This window comes from Myodes glareolus, chromosome 7, assembly GCF_982192425.1.
Source record: "Myodes glareolus chromosome 7, mMyoGla1.1, whole genome shotgun sequence".
Lineage (NCBI taxonomy): Eukaryota > Metazoa > Chordata > Mammalia > Rodentia > Cricetidae > Myodes > Myodes glareolus.
Window position 1 is genome coordinate 48,398,429 of NC_142032.1, and position 23,247 is coordinate 48,421,675.

The 23,247-nt window shown below is 39.0% G+C and overlaps 2 protein-coding genes and 1 pseudogene across 2 annotated transcripts; all 3 read right to left on the bottom strand.

The window, feature by feature from the left end:
- Positions 1–4,441: 4,441 nt before the first annotated feature.
- Positions 4,442–6,047, bottom strand: LOC148121366 (uncharacterized; annotated as a pseudogene).
- Positions 6,048–8,512: 2,465 nt separating this feature from the next.
- Positions 8,513–9,460, bottom strand: LOC125397470 (olfactory receptor 10W1-like). Its single transcript, XM_048429866.3, has one exon. It carries the CDS (start codon positions 9,458–9,460, stop codon positions 8,513–8,515), a length of 948 nt encoding a protein of 315 aa, XP_048285823.3.
- Positions 9,461–21,104: 11,644 nt separating this feature from the next.
- Positions 21,105–22,052, bottom strand: LOC125397690 (olfactory receptor 5B12-like). Its single transcript, XM_048430128.3, has one exon. The coding sequence runs from the start codon at positions 22,047–22,049 to the stop codon at positions 21,105–21,107; it is 945 nt and encodes a 314-aa protein (XP_048286085.3). The 5' UTR covers positions 22,050–22,052.
- Positions 22,053–23,247: the final 1,195 nt, after the last annotated feature.

Below are 23,247 nucleotides of genomic sequence, written 5' to 3' on the forward strand. Positions count from 1 at the left end.
CTCTCTGTCTGTGTGAGTCTTTGTGTGTTTCAACCTCCAGACCCTTGCCCGTCGCTTGCGAACTGTATGGTAGTGCATAGAGCTCAGACAGAAATTGTGCGCTGCAGTCCTGATTATAAAAGTTGTTAATTACTGTCAAAGCAAGTTGATAAACATTTTGGTTACAGCTATATTAATTTCTTCAAGGCAATAGGATATCTATCTCAATTGTTTCATATATCTGGCTCAGTATTTGTCTTTGTTTTCTGATTTTAAACCCTAAACCAAGTTTTCAAATGCCATATTCAGGAACTATTTCTATAATCAAGTTATTTTATAATTAGTTTATCCCATGGTGAATGTGACTTTTCTCTGTCTAATGATTATGTGGGTCTTTTTGTTTGGCACATACAGTAACGTAAGCCTTGGTTTAGATGGATTCAATTGATCAATGTTAAAGCTTTATAAAAAAATTTAAATTTTACTTTTATGGAAAGAAAATAAATATCAAGAAATTGAAATCATTTATATACTCTCAAACTAATTTCAAATTTGTTTCATTCCATTAGGAATTAATTCTAAGGAAATTCACCAAAAAGAAAGTGAAATTTGCTGCTAAAATGTTGCTGGTACAGATGACTTAGGGAGGTCCCTCAGAGATATTTCCTTAATATTATTACAGCAGATGGTATAATGCAGGTCCACAAAGATTTTGGTCAGCCCCATACAGAGAGAAGGGGATATTATGTGATGCCTTCAAAAGATCCACAAGACAGTATTATATGCTGACACTCAGGCAAAGAAGGGTTTCTAAAAATTAGTGTCTGGGATAGAAATGAGTGAAAAGGATATTCATCCAAACCATAATATCATGAAATCATTAAAATTTAAGTCATGACTGGGAAGACCTATAATTTTCTCTGTAATATAAAATATATTGTGATATAATTACTGAGCCCTATCTTGCCTCATCTAATGACATTTTTGAATGTCTTTAATGGGATCTCTTGAGAAGTAATAATGAGTCTGTCAAGAAGAGGTATATCCCTAGTGGAATCCCTTAAACTTCATGCAACCGCAGAAAGACAAAAGTTATATAATTTCTTCTATGTGGCCACTATAAAAAAAATTGCTGCCTTTGGTTTCAAGGCAGATATCTTTAATGTCTGTCTTAAACCCAACAGGGATTTGCTGTTGTTACATTCCAGGGATGAAAACTCATGAGAACTCCTGAAAGCAGATATTACAGCCATCTTTAACTTTGAAGTTTTGTACACTTATACAACACTGGTTTGGTTCTGCAGATCTGATGTCTTAGTTGTGACTCTGGTATGTGGTGATTGCTATTGTCAAGTCCATAAAGAAGTACTTAAGTGGGCTTTGTTAACCATGATAGAAGATGTTGAACTATATGGACTCCAGGAGTCCATTATATTTACAAGTAACTGGATTGTGATGTATTTGTGAAAAACAATTTATGAAGGATTTTTCCATGAATATTATTTCTGGTGTTTGGTGATTTTTCCCTCCCCCTCCCCACCTCCCCCTCTCCACCTTTCTCTCCTCACCTCCCCCTCCCTCTTTAGTCTTAAGAGCAGTCAGGGTTCCCTGCCCCATGGGAAGTCCAAGGTCCTCCCCCATCCATACAGGTCTTTAAAGGTGAACATCCAAACATACCAGGCTCCCACAAAGTTAGTCCATACAGTAGAATTAAATAAATAATGATGAATAAAAAGAAGTTACCAGTTTGAAAGTAGGGAGTATGGAAGGTAGTAGAGTGAGAAGTCTTGGGAGGGGTGAATGGAATAAAGGAAGAAATTATGTATTTATATTTGAATTAAAATGCTTTCAAAAGAATTAAAGGTCGAAATAACAAGCAAATACTGGTAGGGCTAAAAACATTTTTTCCCGTTCAAATGATGAAACAATGCTATGTACATTTGATAATTTAGCATGTGTTCACAATGCTGACACAAAATGGGTTACTTTAAAATATCATTGAAGGCTGATAAACTACAGTCCTGAAAAGAGAGAACTTTGGGGTATCTTGTTATTTGAGTCCAGAATGAAGACACGGACTCACTCAAGGAGAGAGAGGGTAGAAATGAAAAGATGGAAGGGTTCCTTTTTTATTTTTTAAAATAAATTTTATTGGGTACATTTAACTTATACAAAATAAATATTTGGGATACATATAAATTGGGATACATATACATTTTTGGGATACATATAAATTCATTTTCCTCAAGTATTGCATGACAAGAACAGCTAAAATATACTTATATAACAAGAATTTCAGTATATTATAATTTTATTAATTATAGGAGAGGAATATTTCAATATGAACAATGTGCTGATGATTTCTAAATTGATTTCTGAAGCCATAACTTCCCTTATGCCCCCTTGATCTAAATGTACCAAAGTTTACAAACACAACACACACAAAGAATCAAATGCATTTCCTTCTTTTTTAATTATTGAAGACTGAATGTAGCTTCAACCAAAAGAAGACATACTTTTTAGTTTTCTCTACTGCATTCTCTACAGGCTTCCTCATTTCATTAAATGAAATATTGCCATTTATTGACCTCATACTCAATACACATAAATTTCCATTGTTTAATCTTTCAAAAACATCTGAACACTAGTAGTCGATGTCAATGTGATAATGGGAGACAAATTAATCATTCCTCTAAATTTGAAAATTTGCTTTCTGTTAGAAGATAGGTATATTAAAATTAAACTCTGGAAACCTATCTCTCCTCAAATTTTGCTGTGACTTTGCATCTTACTCTGAAAGAACTCAATTTTCACTATGATATATAAATATTACCAATATCTTTATGCTGAGTAAATTATGACCTCATATGTTACCATACCACAAGTTTGTTGTCTGTCTTGTTTTTAACATTCAAACAACACAGACTTCTTGCTGTACTTCAAAGAACAAAATTGAGACAAAAGAATGATGAGATGCATGTGCATAAGTGCCTCTGCCTGGTTCTAGTTCTGACTACCCATTTTACTAGATTATTTCCTTGGAGAATTTTATGCTTTCTATCTCTATCAGTCCCAATATCTATAAATTGGTAAGTAATTTTCTCCTCCTGAAGGGTTTGTAAAGAAAGAAACAAACCATAGTATAAAATCATCAACACATATTAGTTATCAATATCATTCAGGATCATGATCATCATCACCATCACTATAGTTATTATCACCTCAATACAACCACCATTATGTCCTCCATTGAAATGGCCATTAGGTAACATGACCTCTACTGCTAGATAACAAAAATCACCATCACAATTAGTCTTTTTTTTCTGTTTAAAAAATGGCATGACACTTTATTTTTATAATCAGAAAAATAAGTTCCAAATTCTTAGTTCAAGGCTGTAGCTAAGCATCAGAAAGGGGTTATTCAGTGTCAACAGGAATAAGAACAGGTACTAGGTACAGTGACTGGGACCTAGCCATGCAGCCCAGACAACCCCAGGTAGAAGTTCCAAGCCTCTCTCTACTCTGGTCACCTCCAATCTAGCCACAGGGACTTCAGGAGATCCAGTGTGGGACTGGCTACCCTAAGATGGGCCTTTGGCAAGGTGAACAACCCCTGATCACAGGTAGTAGGGGCAGGTACAGGCCCAAAGGTGTAGTAATAGGCATCAGAATCAGGAGTTGAACACTGTTGAAACGGGGATGAAGAGTCCAGAGAGAGGCTTCTAGCTGCCCTGTCAGCGTCTCTGGGGTGAAAAAAGCCCTGAGAGGTGGGGAAGCAGCCATGGAGTCACCACCCCTTCATATCTCTTATGCAGCTGGAGCATCTTCAAGTAGACACTAACAGCATCCCACAGTCAAAAGGTGTGAGCTGAAACCTGGCCAACCAAATGCACGCTGTGGCCCTGAGTCACTTAAGTCACTGTGCTCAGGGCAGGGAACACAGTGGGTGTGAAATGGGGGGCAGAAAGTGAGGCCTAGGCTGGCACTCCATCACACATGCCTGCCACACACAGGCATACATGTGCACACCACTTGCACCTGCACACATGCATGAGAGACTCGGAGATGCAAAAACGTTATTGGCAATTAGAGGCACCAAAAGATGCTGAAGGATCCCAACAGGCTCCAAGTCCTTGGGTGGCTATGTAACCTTTCCTAGGAGTTGTCCAACATAAAACATGTGAGGAGTACAGTAACACCAAGAGGCCTGACACCTATGGTAGGGATAGTAGGATGATGGAATGAGTTGGCATTCTTCTCTCTTCTGATGCTTCTGATACAATGAGCCTGGGCCTGGTCTTGGCACGGCAGGGGCTCTCCTGCCTTGACCTCAGGCCCCAATCAGTCAAGCAGTCTGGAAACAACCTCATAGCAGTCTATGAAGCATCTAAAGAGTAAAGGTTCTCACCAGTGCAGCCCAACTGCAGTGTGACAAATTCACCCAGGGAGTTATCTACAAGCCTCATGCTCCAGGACTCACAGATGGGGCTTTGCGAGCCACCACTGGGGCAGAGTTTCGAGTCCACTGTGTCCTCAAGGGCCTGAAGGGATGGCCCAGAATTGAAGGCTGGGGTTGACAGGCTGGCACCAGATCCAGTAGGGACTGCCGCCTGGGTTGACAAAGGGACCTCAGAAGAGGCTGGGGGACCAGGCCTGGCTGCCCCAGAAGTGAAGGGCGATCGGGTAGGGGAAGTAACGGTTGGGGTTTGCGAAGTTGGTCTGGGCCCAGAAGTGACCGCAGGGGCTTCTTTGGGCCCATGAGGGGCTGTTTAGGTAGGTAAGATTGCTCTGGGCTAAGACGTGGACACTTCTGTTGTGACTGTCTAGGACTCAGCAGGGCAGGCTTTGGAGGGCTACTCTGTTCTGGGCCTTCAACTAATTGTTGGGGCTGCTTGAGGCCCACCAGTGACTGTCTGGGGCAACTAGACTGGCCCAGGAGAGATCTACGGGGCTGGCTCTGCTGACGTGGGGCCAATAGTGCCTGCCAGGAGCAGCAGCACTGGCCTGAAAGGTGGCTGGTGGGACAATGGCGTGTTTGCAAGGTGAGAGTCCGAGGGGGCTGGCAGTGCTGTCCTGAGGCAGCCCTACAGGGCTGGTCACAGGAACACTGTGTGGTCCATGACTGCAAAGGTCGGCAACGGTGCCACAAGGTCAGTAGAGACCAGCAGAGGTGACACGAGGTCAACAGGGACCGAAGTGGGTAGCGATGCCATGGAGTCTGGATGGACTGCAGGCGCTGCCTGGAGCCTGGAAGAGCCAAGAGTGGCCTGTGGGTCTGAGCCAGGCGTGAGCGCTGGGTCTGGCTGAGCTGATCTGGGGCCAGAAGCAGATGCTGGGGTCGGTGTTGCTGATCAGGGCCCAGAAGTGGGCGCTGGGGCTGGCAAGGCTGTCTCAAGCCAAGTGATCCATGGGGCCAAGCACGCTGACCCTGGGGTGGCCGCTGGGGCTGGCAGGGCTGCCCCGGGGCTGGGAGGGGCCCCTGGGGCTGGCTGGACTGGCTGGGCTGTTGTTGCTGCTGGTGCTGGGCCGGGCAGTTCTGGTGCCAGGGGCTGGCTGGGAGTGGCCCCCCTTCTGGGGAGCACACCTGTTTGGAGCGCTGCAATGGGACCTTCCTAGTCCCTTCATCACAAGTGGGCTCTGCATTCTGCCTTGGACTGCCCACCTCCAGGGGCTGGCTGTTCTCAGCTCAGCAGATGGGCAGTTTTCTGACTCTCGGGGCTTCTTGATGAGGCGTTGATCCCATTTCTCCTTCTGCTCATGTGGCTTCAGAGCCATGTCCTTCTCCAGGGCCTCCAGGGTGCTGAAGCTGGCTATAGCGAAGCCGTCAATAACCTCCTCCTCCTGCGAACTGGACTCGCGGCAACAGCGCAGCCGGGAGAGCGCTGCGCGCAGGGCATAGGGCGCTGAGATGGCGCGCCGCGGAATCCCGCGTTCTCCTTGCCAGGACTGGGCTCTGGCTCGTCACCCGACTACGGGCTCTGCGCGCCGGGGTCGCGGGCGACTTCCCGACGCCGGCCGCGGTCTCTCTGTGCGCGCTAACGCCGGCTCGGCCGGACCTTGGCCTCCATGGCGGCGCCGTGGCTGTGACCTTGTCGCCCCGAGCCGCCTGCTACACCGCGCCGCCGGGCTGGGAAGGCGCCATGCGGGCTCGGGGCCGGGGCGAGCATGCCAGCATGCCTGGCACGGACGCTCAGCGCCAGGAGCCGCGCGGGCTTGTACTCCGGGTCTGAGCCCGGCACATCGGAGGGCGGCCGGCGCTCAGCGGCCCTACACAGGGCCCCCAGGGATGCAACCCATGGTGATCGGTGGGCAGCGGCGTCGGGCCGCTGAGGACGGCGGGTGGCGGATCTCCTGAGCACCGAGATCGTCCATCACAATTAGTCTTAATCATTGGTATTCATCACCAAGTCATCATCGTTCTCCTCCTCCTTGTTTTCTTTCTGTCCTAATATCTCCTCTTCTTCTTTTCCTTCAGTTTGTGTCAAATGCACAGTGTGGGACAGGGATAAAATAATGGCTACAGTTATTCCTTTCCAAAAGCAATAAAGCAAAAGAAAACGTGCCTCTTGAGGTTAATTAAGACAGTCTTTTGCTTCTGACATATGAAAGTGATAGATGAATATGGGAGAAGGATTTGATTGAAATATTATATATATATATGCAATCATAAATAATATTTTTATTTAAGGAATAATTAAAATAAAGTGTATCAAATTATGTGTGGTCTTATCAACAATTCACATTTGAAATATGTGCAGGTGTTTATCTCCCAAACATGCACATACAATGAAACATACACAAATATATGTTTATATTAACACTTCCAAACATACATTTACAAAGAAACAGTCAAAAACATACATTGGGATGTATTTTGACTATGTGTGAATTAATTTAAAATAGAACATGAGCTTTTAAATTTTGTTAATATTGTTATCCCTAAAATTATGAAATTCACAAGTAAATGAACACAGCTAAAAAAAAATATTCCAAGGTGAAGTAACATGGGTTTCAACGGACAAATATTGCATATTTTCTCTTACTGGTGGATCTGAGATATTAATCATTCTTTCCACATGCTTTAGTTGTTATAACCAAAGATATTAGATATAGAGTAAGTAAGTAGGTGAGCTATTTTCCTATGAAAAGAAATAGAATATATAATTATGGAGAGAAGGTGGGGAAATGGGAGTGCTGACAACTTCAGTTCGACATCAACCTGCATTCTCCATGCCTAATGTGTTGTGTAACAGTTGTCGTCAGCACTTCAGTCACCTCCTAACTTTATGTTCAGCGCACTGAAATGTACTCTGTATACTACATGGGAAGAAAGGTAGCTACGAACCCACTTACAAACCTTACTATCTACAGTGGTGACCTGCCTGCATGATACGCTTGAGCAATAGTGGCATAAATGTTAGAACTAACCAAGTACCCTTTGGTTGGATTTAAGACCTATTCCATAAGATTAAACTCGTTCCTGGTGTTGTTCAGGTAGCTAAAAACCTGAGAATGATTATTTCATAGGCCTAGAAAAAAAAATTCTGGTAAGGTAGCAAAGCCAATAAGTCCTACTGATGTTCTTCTGTATTTGTTTATCAGTGTCTTTATCAGTCATCACTAGAGAAGCTTCCTCTTGTAGTATGTTGCAACTGATACAGAGACCCACAGCTATGCAATGTGCAAGGATTGAAAGACTTAGGAACACTCAGTTCTATCTAAATTGGATGACTTCAAGAAACCTCTCCTTTTAGGTCTCAGGAAATTCTGTGAAAAACGATGAAGAAGAGCTGTAAAAGAAAGAAGAGATGAATTGCTCCAAGAAAAATATGCTCTTTCTGAAGCAACCAAACTAATGTACATATGAAACTACAGAGATTGTGGCAGCATGTACAGAACCCACATAATCAAGCAGATGGAGTCCTAATGCTAAGAATATAATAGACTCCTATTCATTACAAAGATGCTCAGGAAGCCTTCTTATGGCTTCTTTCACATCTTCAGTCTTATGTAGTGTACCATCTCTCATTAAACTCAGTTTGTTGAATCCTGCAGCATTATAATACCATTTTCGAAAACCAATCAGCCACTTGCTTGACGCTACAACAGCGGGTCTGCCCGTCATGTTGACCTAAGATCAAAGCGCTGTCTTCTGGGTATGTCCTAGAGCAGGATTAAATGTTTTTACATTCCCTGACTCCCAAGTACTGCAAACAATCCCCTTATTTTTATCATTTTATCTAAAACGAATGGAATAAGCAACTACTATATACTATCTAGCTATATAATGTCATACATTTTACTAGTACCAATATTTTGTGCTTATCTCCTTGCTTATATGTCTCTTAGAAAACTAATAACCCAGTCTAAAACTAGCACATGGTAAAGAATGTCACCATATGGAGCATTTTTGTACATTAGGTTCCTTGCTTTTTAGGGACATCATTTCTAAATAAGTTGAGACAATACTTTTGTAGAGACATAGGGATTTTATTTAGCTAAGACTAAATTTTGTTATATTGGGTTTTTCCTATCATATCAGTTTTTGGGAAAGATAATTCCTGGTAAGAATTTTCCCTATGGCCCCTTTCATCTCACTGTTCCTCAGAGTGTAGATGAGGGGATTGAGGAATGGGGTTCCCAGTATGTACACGAGAGAGATGAATTGATCTTGCTTGGGGTGGTAGTTGGAGTTGGGGTGCAGGTACATGAAGGCACAGCATCCATATTGCAGCAGCACCACAGTGAGGTGAGAGGAGCAGGTGTTGAAGGCTCTGCGCCGACCAGATGCTGAGTGGAGTTTGAGCACAGCAGTCACTATCAAGGCATAGGTGGTAGCAATGAAAAGGAAAGGCACAGCAATGGCTAGGGTGGCTGCCACTAGCACAGAGAGCTCATGGATATGACTTTTGGCACACACAAGATGCATCACTGGTGGGGCATCACAAAAGAAGTGCTCTATTCCTCTAGCCCGACAGAATGGAAGACAGAAGATGAAGACCACAAGCTGTAAGGACAGGAACAAGCCAATGACTACAGAAGCCACAACCAAGCGGATGCAAATAGTTACAGTCATGATGAGAGGGTACTGTAAGGGGAGACAGATGGCAACATATCTGTCATAAGCCATGACAGCCAAGAGGAAGCAGTCAGCACTGCCAAGTCCAATGAGAAAAACCATCTGAGTGGCACAGCTCAACAGAGTGATAGTGTTCTCTGACTGTAGCATGTTGACCAGCATGTGTGGTACCACCACTGCAGTGTAGCATAGTTCTATCCCTGAGAGGCTACCCAGGAAATAGTACATGGGTGTATGTAGGCGGGATTCTGTCTGGATGGAGACCACAATGAGGATATTCCCAGAGATGATTAATGCATAAGCCAGGCTGACTCCAATGAAGCAGAGAGTACGTAATTCTGGGACTTTGGGATAAGCCAGGAACACAAACTCCATCAGTACTGTGTGGTTCTCCCAGGTCATTGAATTCACAGGTTCTCTCTTCAGAGTGGAAAAATACCTGTCAGATTTCTAATTTAACTTATAGACAATTATTTTTTTGCTAATAAAATCTATATTTAAATATGCAACAGATAAATGCTTGATTTTTTTTGAAAGTAATTTTATTAAATTATAAAAGTTTCCATTTATGCCCCTCTTCCCAACACCCTCCCACTCCCCACCTCCCTCTCCTCCTCCCTCTTTGTCCCTAAGGGCAGTCAGGGTTTCCAGCCCTGTGGAAAGTTCCAGTTCGTCCCCCCTCCCTCCAGGTCCAGGAAGGTGAGTATCCAAACAGACTGGATCCCAAAAATCCAGTATATGCAGAGGAAACTAGTCCCAGTGTCATTGTCAATGGCTTCTCAGAAAGACTCCGGACCAGCCACATTCAGAGAATCCGGCCACATTCAGAGAATCTGGTTGGATCACGTGCTCGTTCAGTCGCAGTCCAACTGTCCTTGGTAAACTCTCATTAGATCCGACCCCTTGTATCAGTGGGTGATAGCATCCCTCGCAGTCCTTCGTCATTTTCTTCATCCTTGTGCTCCTCATTTGGACCTTGGGGGGCTCAGTCTGGTGCTCCAATGTGGGTCTCCGACTGTATCGCCATCAATCGCCAGATGGAGGATCTATGGTGATAAGCAAAATATTCATCAGTATGGTTATGGGCCAAGGCCGGTTCAGGCACCCTCTCCTCTGTCCAGAGAACAATCTGGGGATCTCTCCTTGGACCTGGGATCCCATATATAATCAAGTTTCCTATAAACCCTAAAATGACTCCCTTAGTTGAAATATATTCTTCCCTGATCCCATATTCATCCTTCCTACCTTCCCCCCATCCCGGTCAACCGAGCTTTCTCCATTCCTCCCCTACTCCCTTCTCTCTAACCCTCTCCCCTTCCAACAACCCTCCCACCCACCCCCCATGCACCCAAGGTTACCTGGGACTCTTGACTGTTTTTTACCTCCTGGCGGATAGCTAAATAATCTTCATCAGGTTCGTCTTCTTATTTAGCTTCTCTAGGATCACGAATAATAGGCTCAAAGACCTTTAAATTATGGTTAGAATCCACTTATGAGTGAATACATACCGTGTTCCTCTTTTTGGGTCTGGCTGACCTCACTCAGTAAAGCATTTTCTATGTCCATCCATTTGCATGCAAAATTCAAGATGTCATTATTATTTACCGCTGAGTAAAACTCTAATGTGTATATGTTCCACACCTTTTTTAACCATTCTTCTATTGAGGGGCACCTAGGCTGTTTCCAGGTTCTGACTATTACAAATAGTGCTGCTATGAACATAGTTGAACAAATGCTTTTGTAGTATGTTAGGGCATCTCTTGGGTATATTCCCAAGAGTGGAATTGCTGGATCCTGAGGGAGGTTGACTCCCAGTTTCCTGAGAAACCGCCACACTGATTTCCACAGTGGCTGCACAAGTTTGCATTCCCACCAACAATGGATGAGTGTTCCCTTCACCCCACATCCTCTCCAGCATAGGCTATCATTGGTGTTTTTGACTTTAGCTATTCTGACAGGTGTAAGATGGTATCTCAAAGTGGTTTTGATTTGCATTTCCCTGATCGCTAAGGAGGTTGAGCATGACCTTAAGTGTCTTCTGGCCATTTGAAGTTCATCTGTTGTGAATTATCTGTTAAGTTCAGTACCCCATTTTTTAATTGGGTTAATTAGAGTTTTAGTGCCTGGTTTCTTGAGTTCTTTGTATATTTTGGAGATCAGACCTTTGTCTGATGAGGGGTTGGTGAAGATCTTCTCCCAGTCAGAAGGCAGCCTTTTTGTCTTGCTGACAGTGTCCTTTGCTTTACAGAAGCTTCTCAGTTTCAGTAGATCCCATTTATTCATTGTTTCTCTTATTGTCTGTGCTACTGGGGTCCTACTTAGGAAGAGGCCTCCTGTGCCTATATCTTGTAGACTACTTCCCACTTTCTCTTCTATCAGATTCAAAGTGGACGGATTAATGTTAATGTCTTTAATCCATTTGAACCTGAGTTTTGTGCATGGTGATAGGTATGGATCTACTTTCATCCTTCTACAGGTTGACATCCAGTTATGCCAGCACCATTTGTTAAAGATGCTTTCCTTCTTCCATTGTACACCTTTAGCTCCCTTGTCAAAAATTAGGTACTCATAGGTTTGTGGGTTAATATCAGGGTCTTCTATTCGATTCCAAAGGTCGATTTCTCTGTTCTTATGCCAATACCAAGCTGTTTTCAATACTGTAGCTCTGTAATAGAGTTTGAAGTCAGGGATGGTAATGCCTCCAGAAGTTCCTTTATTGTATAAGATTGTTTTGGCTATCCTGGGTTTTTTGTTTTGCCATATAAACTTGATTATTGTTTTCTCAAGGTCTGTGAAGAAGTTTGATGGGATTTTGATGGGGATTGCATTGAATCTATAGATTGCTTTTGGTAGAATTGCCATTTTTACTATGTTGATCCTCCCAATCCAAGAACAGGGGAGGTCTACTCTGAGTAGATGTCTGTCTTTGTGGTTGAGGTGTGTTCCTTGTAAACAGCAGAATGTTGGATCCTGTTTTCGTATCCAATCTCTATGTCTGTGCCTCTTTATAGGTGAATTGAGTCCATTGATATTAAGAGATATTAATGACCATTGGTTGTTGACTCCAGTCATTTTTTTTGGGGGGGGGTAATAGAGTGTATGAGTTTTCCTTCTTTAAATTGTGCTAGTGAAGGGTCGCTAGATGTCTGAATTATTGTAGTCAGTGTTGGCAATGTTGGATTCCTTGGGATGTAATTTTCCTTCTAGTATTCTCTGTAAGGCTGGATTAGTAGTTACGTATTGTTTAAATTTGTTTTTATCCTGGAATATTTTGATTTCTCCGTTGATAGTGAATGAAAGCTTGGCTGGGTAAAGTAGTCTGGGCTTGCATCCATGGTCCCTTAATTTCTGCAGTACCTCTATCCAGGACCTTCTGGCTTTCATGGTTTCTATAGAGAAGTCTGGTGTACGTCTGATAGGTTTACCTCTATAGGTTACTTGACCTTTTTCCTTTGCAGCTCTTAATATCCTTTCTTTAATCTGACTGCTTTGTGTTTTGATTATTATATGGCGAGGGGATGTTTTTTTCTGATCCAGTCTATTCGGTGTTCTGTATGCTTCTTGCACCTTCATAGGAATATCCCTCTTTAGGATGGGAAAGTTTTCTTCTATAATTTTGTTGAATATATCTTCTGGACCTTTGATCTGCAATTCTTCTCCTTCTTCTACTCCTATTATTCTTAGATTTGGTTTTTTTTTTTTATTATGTCCCATATTTCCTGAATGTTTTGTGATGAAAATTTGTTGGATTTGCTGTTTTCTTTGGTCAGGGCGTTTATTTTCTCTATGGTGTCTTCATAATTGAGATTCGTTCTTCTATCTCTTGTATTCTATTGGTTAAGCTTGATTCTGTAGTCTCCGTTCGTTTACCTAGATTTTCCATATCCAGTCGGCCCTCGGTTTGTGTTTTCTTCACTGCCTCCATTTCAGTTTTCAATTCTTGAACTGATTCCATTACCTGTTTGATTGCTTTTTCTTGGTTTCCCAGGGTATCATTTACGAATTTACTCATTTCTTCAAACTTTTTGTTATATTTGTCTTCCATTTCTTTACTCATTTCTTCCATCTTTTTGTTATATTTCTCTTCTATTTCTTTTAGTGAGTTATTCATACCCTGTTTAAGAGACTCTATTGCTTTCATAATGACACTGTTTTCCACTTCTATCGGAATAAGGCGTTCAAGTCCTTCTGTCGTAAGATCGCTGGGATCTGGTGTTTTCATGTTGTTTTTCAGATTGTTGGAGGAATTCTTGCCTTGGCGCCTGCCCATCTCTTCCTTCAGATGCTCTCCAATGGCTCTTCCCTCCTCTGGGTCTTCTTCTTCTGGATTAGTGCCCCTTGCTATCCAGGAACCACTTTGCCTGCAGTCTTAGCTTGCTGCAGGCAGGCTATTAGAACAAAGGGACTTCCTTCCCTTTGCACTCACCACCTGTCCCGACCCGCGGTGCCCACCCCTGCTGAGATGGAGGAATTTAAGCCCCGAAAAAGGGAGAGAGGAGAGGAGGGGTTCGAGGCCGAAAGCTGGGATGGTGTAGCAGGAGAGAGGGATTAGCTGGGGGAAGCTGCCCCTTTGGAGTAGCCAGGGAGATAAGGATGGTGGGAATATTGTGTGTACCTAACCGGACTAGTATGGCGGTCAACACACTTACCCCTGCACAGGATCAGAGCCCCTCGCTGTTCAGAAGACTCCCTGCCTGCGGTCTTAGCTTGCTACAGGCCGGCTATCAGAACAAAGGGACTCCCCTCCCTTTGCCTTGATCTTTTAATTTGTATTTTTATGAAATAGTTTCTCCTGAAAATTCACATGTTAATTTTTATCTTCAAGCAGTTTGGTAGTGAGATACTATTAAGCAAGAGAATCAGAGAAAATTTATTGGATACACAAAGGTATTTTCAGAAGGCATGGAGCAGCAATTAAATTCTTTCAGTAAACTCATTAGTAAGCATCACAGAACTAATTAGTCAAATCAATTCAAGTGTGTTAGGAAAAAATTGCTCCAATTTATTCTTTTATACACTTATTCATTATAGATATAATTTATTTGTGTATATATTTCATTGTCCTCTGGGACATTAATTCAGTGACATGTGAATTTCATATTCACAGATTATTGTAAAATAGAAATTTAAGGAAAGAAAGAAGCAATGAAAGAATTATAAGAGAAGTGATCATGGACAAAGTATTGCTCAAGTTAGACTTGACATTGGTACAAATAAAATAAGATAATGGTGTTCATTTGTTTTTGTTTTTTTTTTATCTAGGCTTATCCAATTAGGACAGCAATGACACCAGTACAACCTTATTTTATCTTAGGTTTCATTCTAACAGAAAAAAGCATGAACAAAACTATTGAATAACCTTGAAAAATATTATTTGACTTTACACAGGGCTGTAGAAGACATATCTAGTTTCCCTTTCCACATTTACCTTTGCTTTTCAAGAGAAAATGTGAGGTTGAAAGCAAAGCAAAGAATAGAAAGTTTCCTCAAAATTTCAACGAATATTGACAGTTCTAAAGAATACTGTTTCTGCTTCTTTTCTCAAATCTTTATTTAGGCAGGCTGCAGAAAGGTATCCTGTAATGTTAATTCAAATTACCCAACTTTAATGTTAGCCATCAGTCAGGAAGGTCTTTTAAGGAAATCTCTTTCCAAATGCCCTTTCTCATCAGAAATACCATTTTCAGAAAGCAATGCCACTGTCACGTATATCTTAGTCATGGATGGCTCTCTATGTTATTCTTATAGGTAAGGAACGATTATTGCTTCATTCCTTTTTCTTCTTTTTTCTGAGTTTCAAAGTGCTTGAAAAAATTTCTCATGACACTTAGCATTCTGTTTCACTACAGTGTCAGGAGGAAGGGTTAAAGGAGAATACAAAATTCATGCTGATTGGGCATAATGTGACATGTATAATCCTACTAACTGGCACTATAATTCCAGGAAATTTGGAACCTCTCTGAATTTCAATTTTCTTTCCTTGAAATATGTGGGCAATAATTATACATAAATCAAAAGTATTGTTATGAATTTAAGAGGTATAGTAATTTAAATATCTATCAAAATCTATAAAACATGATCTCTTAATCATCTGTAGGTTCAAGGATAAACACCTGCATTATTAATATTTTTAACTTTCTATGACCACATGAAAAATGATAAATACATTTTTACATAATAATTACACATTTTATAGATAAATATTCTTTGATTATTTCATAGTGAAATGTTTTTCAGTATGCTTATTAAAATAATTTATATCCTATATTTGAACTGCACTATGAAAACATTTTATTACTTAAATATTTAGTATTTTGGTGTTTACAATAAGCAGACATCTAAAAGTAGCCTAACACCTGTCTGATAATGGAAGGCTTTGAAATTCATCCCAGAATGATGAGTTTTGAGAATGTTATTGAAATTCAGCAAAATTCTATCTTCTTAATAGTACCATTAACTAAATATTCGCATGGGAATTATGTGAGGCCATGAATTCTTAGTGTTGAAAGGGACATCATAAACTACCTTTTGTAGTTTTCACCAGATACATGAACATAAGAAAAGATTAAGATTTAAGTACATAAGGATATCTTCAATAGACAATAAATCCACCAAATTTCTAATTCTTGATTAAGTATTGGAAGGAAGGATTCTCTGAAATTAAATTCTGTGATTAGATGAAACTAGCCTCTATGTGACATCTATCTATTCTAGCTCTTTTAAACAATGGTATATTTTCTTTATAGAAACACCTCAGACACTGTTGCTATTCCTTTAGTCTCAAACATTCTTTCCCATTTATTTTTAATACTTTTAACACCATGGTTTTGATGTGTGTCACAAGTTAATTGGTCCTCTCTGTCTTATAACTTCAGAAAGCACAACACCAATAACCAGGAATTATATGAGAAAGGCTTTCTGTGTACATTCATGAGAACCCACTCATCTGCATTATAACAGGACACTGCTAGTGTCTAGTTAGTGTTCCATAAAAAATAGATTATATATTTAATATTCAGAAGACCTAAGTTAGACACTAAACAGCATAATTTCTTGGGAAGTCTATCTCACAAAATTTTCTTTTTCCTTTTGCTTAAAGATATATATATATATATATGTATATATATGTATATACACACATATATATATATACACATATATATACTAATATTAATCTAATAGTTTGGGGCTTATTCAAACATGGTATATCAAACACTTGACTTGATGTATAAAACCCATGAAGGTGGGTAATGCCCATTTTCTTCTCTCAATCTTGTATCTCCTTTAGGTATTACATTAACAATCTCCACTTAGCAGAAGAGGATTATTAGATGGACCCACAGCAGGAGAAAATTTCTAATAAATTTTAAATTACCAATTTTAAACCTTTAGCATATTAACATTTATTAAAGATGGGTTATTAATATTAAGTGAAAGTAACTACACTGTGAAGTGAATTCAGAGGAACACTGAGACCTGGGGAAAAATATTTCTGACATCCTAGAATGTATTTATGAGAACCTCAGTTTTCTAACAAAATCAATAGTTTGAATATCAAGGGAAGAAAAACACTTCTCTTACCTTCAGTGTGAAGAGAGAGAGGGCTTAATAAGTTCTCAGGTTTACCTGCAAGAGACAGGACCTAAAATATGGTGACTGGCTATTCTTGTGAACCTGCAGGAGAAGACAGGGATCTTGGGGAAACTGTTCCTATGGGACTGAGCCTTAATATATCATCCCACACAAAGCCACAGAAGGAGCAAATTGTTTTGCCAATTCGTCTTGTTTCATATGTCCATCTCCCTGAAGAAAGCAGTTCAGTGATTGCCAATCTATTTTCTTGTTATCAAAATTTCTGAGGAACGTACTGGTAACCTATTTAAATAGGCACAGAATAAAGTATGAGATTTTATAGTGAACTCTCTCTAAAAAGCACCATTTTCATAATTGTGTGAAGACTTCTTCCAAGACTAACACATACTAGAAAATAATATTCCAGGAAATAAAAAGGAAAACTTAGAAAACTAAAGGAAAAAGCAGGCCATGCTGACATGAAAGATTAGTATTAACCTTAAACAAATGAACTGTATTTTTGAAACAAGTTTGTACCCCAGCAATAAATAATAACACTGGAAAGTGCATCTTAATGTGTGTGAGAAGAAAGTCTACTGTGAAAGTAGTACCTTATATATCTTTGAAATACACTTATTAAATCTCTGATGGTAGAACAATTGATGAACTTGCAGGGAAGAGGAATGTGCACTTTATTTCATAAATGATAAATCAGTTAAGATATATTTAATGTCACGATTAACTCAAGAAAACCTTTTGTTTCTCAATACATGTTTGAATATATATTTCATTTCTAAAATTTGTTTTATTTTTGAGATTATAATACAATTGCATAATCTCTCCCTTCCATTTTCTCCTTTAAAACTCTTCCATATTTTCTAGAGCCAGGAATCTTGCTTACTCCATAATGGCTTCCTCAAAGAAGATATCACTGTCCTTGCTCTCATATCTGTCTTTCCTCCATCTCAACTATCCCATTCTTTCAAGTTCTCCTCAACCCCTCCTACTCCCCCAATTTCTACCCACCTCTGCCCGCTGCTCTAAAATTTTGGTCTGATTCCAATTTCCAAGTGGGTCTATATATGTTTTTCTTTGGGTTCACCTTCTTATTTAGCTTCTCTAGGATCATGAGCTATAGGCTCGATGCTCTTTGTTTGTGGCTAGAATCCACGAATGAGTAAGTACATACCATATTCATTTTGGGGGATCTGGGATACCTTGCTCAGGATAGTGTTTTCTAATTCCATCCATTTGCATGCAAAATTCAAGATGTCATTATTTTTTTTTTTACTGCTGAGTAGTACATTAATGTGTAGATGTGCCACACTTTCTTCATCTATGCTTCAGTTGAGAGGCATTTAGGTTGTTTCCAGGTTCTGGCTATGACAAATAATGCTGCTATGAACTTTGTTGAACAAATGTCTTTGTAGTTTGATTGATTATATTTTGGATATATGCCAAGAGTGGTATTTCTGAATCCTTAGATAGGTTGATTTCCTATTTTCTAAGAAACCACCATACTGATTTCCAAAGTGGTTGTTCAAGTTTGCATTCCCATCAGCAGTGGATAAGTGTTCCCCTGGCTTCCTATTCTCTCCAGCATAGGCTATCATTGGTGTTTTTGATCTTTTCCATTCTGACTCTTGTAAGATTGTATCACAGAGTTGTTTTGATTTGCATTTCCCTAATGTCTAAGGATGTTGAACATTTCCTTAAGTATCTTTTGGCCATTTGAGATTCTTCTGTTGAGAATTTTTGTTTGGCTCAGTACACCACTTTTTAATTGTGTTATTTAGCATTTTAATGTTTAATTTCTTGAATTCTATGTAAATTTTGGACATTACTCCTTTGCCTGATATGGGGTTGGTGAAGATTTTTTCCCTTTCAGTAGGCTGCCTTTTGTCTTATTGACTGTGTCCTTTGCTTTACAGAAGCTTCTCAGTTTCAGGAGGTCCCATTTACTTATTGTTGCTCTTATTGTCTGTGCTACTGGGGTTACATTTAGGAAGTGGTATCTTATACCCATGCATTGAAGGCTATTTCCCACTTTCTCCTCTATCAGGTTCAGTGTGGTTGGATTTATATTGAGATCCTCAATCCATTTGAACTTGAGTTTTGTGCATGACCACAGAAATGGATCTATTTTCATTCTTCTCTTTATTGTTGCATATACATATTTATGTATATGTACATATACATACACAAACATATGTGCATATATGTATACACACATATAAATGTATATATATATATATATATTTATGGGAAATGTATAAACGAAGGAGAAGTCATGAATTTGAGAGTAAGGTAGGTGCAAGGAAGGAGTTGTCAGAAAGAAGGGTAGAAATAATATAAAGACAGGACTCATGTATGACATTCACAAAGAAATAAAAATAAAATTTACTCTCATTTGAGAAAAAAGAACCAGACATTTTTTTAATAAAAAAGAAGTGTAGCACACTCAGGTAGGCTACCTTGGTCTCCCTCCTCCACTCCAGTTGCACAGTCTAATGGCTGTTCTCCAGGGAGAGCACATTTTCCTGATCCTGTTAAAATTCCTGTGGAACTCATCAGATTCTGGTCACATTTGCTTTCAGGGAAGTTTAGCCAACATATGTGTTTCTGTTATCCCTTCCTGCTTTCATTCCAATTACTCAAGCCATATCCATTTTCTGACATTTAGAAACATCTTATATATTGTGTACCATCTGAAGTGTCATCTTGACCCAACATCATTTTGACTTTATCCAAATTTCAGGCCAACCTCTGTTTTTACATCTGTTTGTAGATAAAACTTTTGAATTACTTGAAACATTATTTGTTCAATGCCATCCCCAGCCCTCAAATTTATCCAAGCCACATAATCTGAGGAAGCCTAAAATCTTTCAGATTAGACACACAACCAACAAAAGAAGTCCACATGCTCATAACTCATCATAAAAACAAAGATAAAGTGTAAGACCAAAACTATCTATGCATTCTAAAATCCCCTGGTCATGTGGAAACGTCTTCTACCAAGAATTACCTAGATGAATGACAGGAAAGAGAAATTTAAAGAAAAAAAATCATAACATTTGTGAAGGATTCAAAGCATTTAAATACAAAATTAATGAATAGACTAATAAATTCAGCAAAGAAAGCAGTAACTATCTCTGCAATCCCCCCAAAAGCACTAACATATGCCTGAATAATATGACAAAGACAGCCTGGTGGTGTGACAGTTGATTTCATTGAATAGATAGAAGTATTGAAGGAAAGTGAATATGATATGAATGTAGAATTAAAAAACTCAGTAATTCACTGGAAATCTCAGAGTTGGACATACAATCCTGCCAGTCACCATGAAGCTTTTAGCAATTAGCAATTATTGGGAGAATGTGACAGTTATCTTTAAAAGTGAAGCCATAGGTAAGTTTAGAACACTCCAGTGGAAGACAAATACTCAAGATTATATTGAATACACAAATTATGTCTTATAGTGAAGAAACAAAAGGGCAGAAAATTAGATGGATAGAGAAGAAAAATTTGAATGAGCAAGGATGATCATGATCACATCACATTATGTGAAACAAGAAATCAATAAAACTTTAAAGAATATTTGAAAATATGATTCTGGTATTTATTATCTATCTCTATCCATCTACTTATCTATCTATCTATCTATCTGTCTATCTATCTATCTAACTATCATGAACTTATTTGTCTATGTTTTGCCATCATAGTAGCTTTATTTTAAGGCTATCCTGAGATGTGTACACAGGGAGAGCCCTAGTGAAAGACCAAAGAAACTATTTCATTCAGATCTATCCTGCTGAATCTATTAGTTTGGTAGAGTCTGTGGATTACATAGTGTAGGTGAGAAGTTGCCTACAGTAACATGGTTGTCTCTAGATAGATTCGCTTTTGAAAAGTCCACCCATCTTGGGTGACCACTCAGGAAGAAATCTGAATACTTATAACTCAATAAATAACTTACAAGAAGCTTGGCTTGGGAGTCTCTTCTTTCTAGTATGCCATTTTTGCTATTACAGTTTTAAAATCCTGAATTTGTTAGTCTTACATCTTTATAAGATCTGGAGGCAGGTAAGTTTCATTGACAACCTGAATCTTTTAAGATTTTGACACATGTTAGCATTTAATTATAGTATCCTTCCACTCTCAAGGACAAATGTTTCAATTCAGATGAAATAGTTATAGGACAGCAACTCATGTATGAAATGTGGTATAATTTGGAGTACTGTAGGATTAGAATCTTGATTTTTAAAATTGAGCTGCCTTATTTCATAATTTTTATTTTGTATAAAATTTATATATTTAATAAAATATATAAAATGCATAGTAAAAATAAAAAGAATGAAATATCTACCAATCAATGAAATATCTATTAAGAAAAATTAAACTAAAAAATAATTATAATAAAATATTTGCAGGCAATATATTTTGAAGTTCTACAACATTTTCATGTACTTTATACTTAGTTGAGTAGTTCTAGTGAAGACAATACTTTTACAGAAATTTTCTTGAATGCATTCTTGACCTCTTTGTTCCTCAGGCTGTAGACAAGAGGGTTTAGCATGGGAAGGATCATTGTGTAGAACACAGATGCTACTTTGTCAGTGTCCATGGAGTGACTGGAGCTGGGCTGTAAGTACATGAAGATGATAGTCCCATAGAAGATGGAAACAGTGGTGAGATGGGATGTACAGGTGGAAATGGCCTTCTTCCGGCCCTCAACAGAACGCATTCTCAGTATTGCAATAAAAATAAGTAGGTAAGAGTTCAAGACAACCAATAGAGTTAAAGTAACGCTGTATGCTGCCAACGTCATCAACACAATTTCATTATTATAGATATCAGAACAAGAAAGAGCTAGCAATGGGGGAATGTCACAGAAAAAGTGGTTAATTACGTTGGAATGACAGAAGGAGAGGTGGAAAGTGAGGGCAACATGGATGGAAGATTGCAGGATTCCATTGATATAAGAACCAACAATAAGCAGGGAACATTTTGTAGTTGTCATGGTGGTAGAGTAATGCAAGGGTTTACACACTGCTGCATGGCGGTCAAAAGCCATTGAAGCAATAAGGAAACCTTCAGTAATTGCAAAGGCTATTAAAAAGAACATTTGGGCTGCACATGCATTGTAGGATATGATCTTGTGTTTTGTTAGAAACCCTTCTATTACCTTGGGAGTGACAGCTGAGGCATAAACACAGTCTACCAGTGAGAGGTTACCGAGAAATATATACATGGGAGTGTGGAGTCGTGAGTCAAGGCGAATCAACAGAATCATCCCAAGATTTCCAAGTAGTGTGGTCAAATAAATAAGAGTAAAGATGATAAATAAAAGGAATTGCAACTCCGGGGCATCTGTTAACCCTACAAGGATGAATTCAGTCACCTTTGAAATATTCTGCATCTGTGTTACATGGAAATTTTAACAGGTTCCTAGATTGAAAGGAAGAAAGAATTATTCTATATTGATCATATGATGAAATTTTCCAGTGACCAATTGCTCTAGTTAAAATCTTAGCGTTATTTAATGTGAAGGAGCCTAAACAGGAATCTGTGTAGAAATGCTCTGTTTAAGTTATTTCTCTGGGAGTAGGACAAATGGAGACTGTCTCTTCTGCACTGTTAATTGTGTTTCTTATTATGAATCTATGATTTCTTATAGTTTTCTGTCATATGATAATAATTACTTTAGGAATCCACAAATAACTGATTTGCTATTTTTCACATGTAACAAAAACACTTTTCTAAAATATACAAAGTTAGTGGGCAACAAGAGCAATGTAAGAATATACATTGTTGCACAAAAGTAGCAAAAGTTTCTTAATGTATTTCCTGTCAATGACTCTTGCACCAAGTTCAACTGACTCGCTGTAGCTAAGCAGTGATTATAGGTGCTGCTTCATGGATACTCTGTTTTATTTTCAGGGTCTTCCCTTGAATTCTCTTTGAACTATAGACCAGATGATAACTGCTTACTCAACGAAGCATACTATTTGTGAGGTTTAGATATGCAGCAATACACAGAAATTTAAGACCATAGTTTTCCAAAATTCGAAAAAATTTTAATTATTTTATTTTAATGTAATGGGTCTGATTTTTCACAGAGACTCGTAATTTCTATTAACATCACACAAGTCTATTTTATTTGTGTTGATGGAGAATAAATTAAAAAGGAATAAAGAGTTACATTTGTTCTGTCTGCCGAATCTGTGTGCATTTTACAATTTGAATCAAGTAACACCTGACTATGTATCTATCATAACATATGAATGTGCTTCAACCTGAGAGCCACTTTTAACTTTGGAATCTTGGGGATACTCTTCCTCTACATTGATAACCACTTATATTCCAGGCAATAAAGAAGGTAATAATCTTATTCTTTTAAATGTCTTGGTGAAATTAATTCTTATTACAAGGCTGTATCTGCACTTATATTACAAGAAATGTGGATGTTCTTGCAAATTGTAAAAGATACTAGTATTTTTAAATCATGTATTTTATATTTGTAACCTTCCATTCCCTTTCTCATCTTTTTGTAGTTTCCTCAAAATGTTCCTCTGAAAGTAATATTGTCTAGCACTTGGTGTCCTCAAGAAAAGGGA